This window comes from Apaloderma vittatum, unplaced genomic scaffold (assembly GCF_000703405.1).
Source record: "Apaloderma vittatum isolate BGI_N311 unplaced genomic scaffold, ASM70340v1 scaffold169, whole genome shotgun sequence".
Taxonomy (NCBI): domain Eukaryota; kingdom Metazoa; phylum Chordata; class Aves; order Trogoniformes; family Trogonidae; genus Apaloderma; species Apaloderma vittatum.
The window spans coordinates 3,052-6,336 of NW_009735536.1; the positions used below are offsets into that span (position 1 = coordinate 3,052).

Genomic DNA, 3,285 nt, shown 5'->3' on the forward strand with positions numbered 1-3,285 from the left:
ACTTGCTTCTCTGTACCTTCCAGGGAGAGGGAGGTCTGTTAGCCTGGAAGGAAAAGCTGTCATGCAGCTCACTCCTTGGTGTTTGGGGACCCTATAAACAAGGTTGTTTTTTTTTTCCTTGTAGTGATTGAATTCAGATAAACTAGGGGACACAAAGTTAGCCTGAGTGATCTGGTTTGTGGTTGTTGTGGGTTTTTTTGATATGTTCTAATAATTCACCCCCGAATGCCATAGAGGACTTGACAGTTCTATCTTGTAAATGAAATAAATACTTCAATATTTTTGTTAATGCTTTCTTTGGAGTCCTTTATAAATATTTTATTGACGTTTCAAAGTAGTTGGGCTGCCTCATGATTTTCTTCTTCCTGTCATGTGAAAATCAGCTACTTTTCCAGTTCTGGCTTGTAGCATTTGCTTTATGTGAAGTACCTGAGCTGAAACAGTAAGATTACGTAATGCAGAGGGTAACATATTTCTGTTAATGCCACCAGGGCCTGGGAAAGGCCATAATGCATGCTCTGCCAACACGAAAGGTTTGTGCTTTAAGGACAGCGTATGGAATTTGTATTTGATCTCAAATACGTGAAAGGGGTTCTGCCTCTCCGTGGCAGCTGGGGATGCGCTGTCTGGAAGGGGCCTGCTTACTCGGGCTGTAGGAGACGAGAAGGTGAAGGGTTTGGAGGGGAAGGAGAACATCAGATGTTTTACTTCCTAAAAAGCAGCTTGCCAAAGTTTTGAAAATGAGGCAGAAGTGTCTTTTTTTCTTTTTTTTTTTTTTCCCCTCCCCCAATGTCATTTTCATTCCCCACGACATCACTTGTGAAGTCTGGGTGTCGATGATGAGGTCGTGTTTCTTGTCCTTCCTGACCCAGGTACGATTTGCTGCTGCTCCTGGGGTCGTTCTGGAGATCACCCCTGGGGTGGTGGCTCCCTCAAGGCTGTCAGTCTGTTTGTGGCTCTCGGAAAAGAGTCTTATTTTGTTATCAACACCTTTAGAACTGTATAATATTGCAAATTGCTCGTATCTTTCTTAATATGGTGGATTTCTTTTTTAGCATGATCATTCTGTTACACTGAGTAGTACTGAGGTGAAAAGATACTTTTGTGGCCTAAGTAAGCATAATTAAACCTAACTTTGACCTTAATGTTTCTTGACCCTCAGATGAGTCTTTCACAGGCAATAAATTACTGTTGAATGTTTTTGATGAATTAACAACTTAATTGCTTTTCTTCTTTTTAACACTCTCCCTCTCCACAGGTATGATCTGCTCTTTCTCTCAGGTGGTTTATTATAGTGACTTAAAGCCAGAGCAGTTGTTCTCAGCTTGGATCCTTTTCATGTTGCTTCTTTGGATCCCAGCGAGGACTTGGTTGGCTGGAAGTTTCTCAATATTTCTTCTTCTGCTTCTCATACTGGTTTCCATGTAGTCAGGCACTATTGCACTTTTAAATATCATTTGGAGTAAATTTAAAAAGGAAGTGTTTGAAACAGTGTAGTCCTTAGCATGAAAAATCAATTCACTGTGTAATAACCTGGCTGCAGCAGGGCTGATGAGGACTCCAAAGTTGTTTCCATGACATGGAGCCTGGGCTCCTGGTAAAATCTAAAGATAATTTGAGTTGCCAAGATGGTTGGTGACCTGTGAGGAGAGGCTGAAGCAACTGGGCTTGTTCCTCCTAGAGAAGAGAACGCTCCAGAGAGTCACATTTGGAGTTTACCAGGGTTTGCGAGGAGGTCATTGAAGGGACAGAGCCAGGCTGGTGCCAAAAGACAGAAGTGAGAAGTGGAACAAGATGCTCAGACCGGATACAGGGGTAGGTTGGGTTGTAGTTTTTTTTGCCTTAAGGATGGTCAAGCAGTAGAAGAGATGACCCTGGGAGGCTGCTCAGCCTCCATCCTTGGAAGCTAAGACCGGGCTGGATAACCTGATTGTTTTGATTGGACTTCATAGCTGATCTTCCTTGGAGCAGGAGGTTGGAGTGGAGACTCCCGTGATCCCACCCAACCTGATTTATCCCATGCTCTTGTGGTAGAGGCACAAGGAGAGGAACAGTTTCTTGGCCTTTGTCATAGGATTTACTCCGTGAGCCTGGTAACTATAGAGAGAAGTGCACCTCTGCAGTGTAGTGATGTTGTGGGTTGTTTCTTTTTCACCATTTTGTGCAGTTTTGCCTTGTCTTTTCACTTAGGTGACCTTCAAACGTAGATTCTAAAAGGACATGGCTTGTGCATCTGTACCCTCAAAATACCCATTGGATTTTGCAGGAGTGGGTTGTTTCATGCTGCTGTGAAGGTTTAAAACTTAGTATTGCAAAAATAACTATTATGGCTGCTAGTGATGCCACCAGCTGCCAGGGTTGCATCGTTTTGAACGCTGGAGGGTGGAACAGACCACGTTTTGTCTGGTTGCAGGAAACACGGGTGATGTGGCAGTTCGATAAGGCTACAAACGGTCACGTATCTGAGTTAAAACCCCTCACATTCAATAGTAGATATGACTTGAAGACAATACCTCTGCCTCAGCCGGTAAGGTGTAGGATTTTTTGTTTCTGTATTTTGGTTTCCAAGGCTTCCAAAGCAAACTGAGTAGGCTTAGTACATACGTTGGTAGTGTAGTACATACTGTATTGATCGTTAATGACTCAACAGTGAAATACCTTAAAGGAATTCGGCCTCTGAAAGCCAGCTCTTGAGGTTTTTGTCATTTTTCATGCAGGTTGAAATGTCTGAAGCTGAATAAACCGCAGGAAGGAGTTCTAGAGATTCAGTCATTTTTCAGACTGGTTTGACAGCCTACCACCATTAGAAGAAATTGAGTGGTTTGTACGAGTTTCAGATCTTCAAGTTAGGATCTTCCTGTCTCTATGACAGGAATTACTGAAGGTCTGCTTTCCCTCTTACGTGCTTGGGCTCTCTCAGAACACTGAGACCCACTGGGTTAGAAAATTAACATTGTTTCTGCACCTCCAGCTCCTTGTTTTGCCTTGTTTCTGTCTGCTTATCTGGAGGAAAACCAAGTCTGCTCCACAATTTTCAACTGCTCTGTGCTGTGTCTGTTCATCTCTTAGGTGAAGATCTCGTGTTCTTTCTCTCCCTTTTTTTGATGTCATTAGAGACAAAGGAAAACAGACTCCTAGAAATTAGTTCTGCTCTTTAAGGCTGAATGTTGATGTGCTTATTTAGAAAATAGTGCCCTTCCACTCAGAGCTTTGAGTGGAAGGCAAATGCGCTCTTAAATTCTGCAGAAAAGATTAGTCGCCTTTTAATAATGTGTAGGGGATGTT

At 42.8% G+C, this 3,285-nt stretch overlaps 1 protein-coding gene across 1 annotated transcript in view; it reads left to right on the forward strand.

The window, feature by feature from the left end:
• Positions 1-2,425: 2,425 nt before the first annotated feature.
• Positions 2,426-3,285, forward strand: part of LOC104279343 (ran-binding protein 3-like) — a gene marked incomplete at its 3' end in the record, with an annotated part of 17,153 nt that continues 16,293 nt past the window's right edge. Inside the window, exon 1 of the mRNA XM_009876600.1 lies at positions 2,426-2,527. Within this exon, the coding sequence (XP_009874902.1) occupies positions 2,426-2,527 (102 nt within the window). The remainder of the gene's footprint in view (positions 2,528-3,285) is intronic.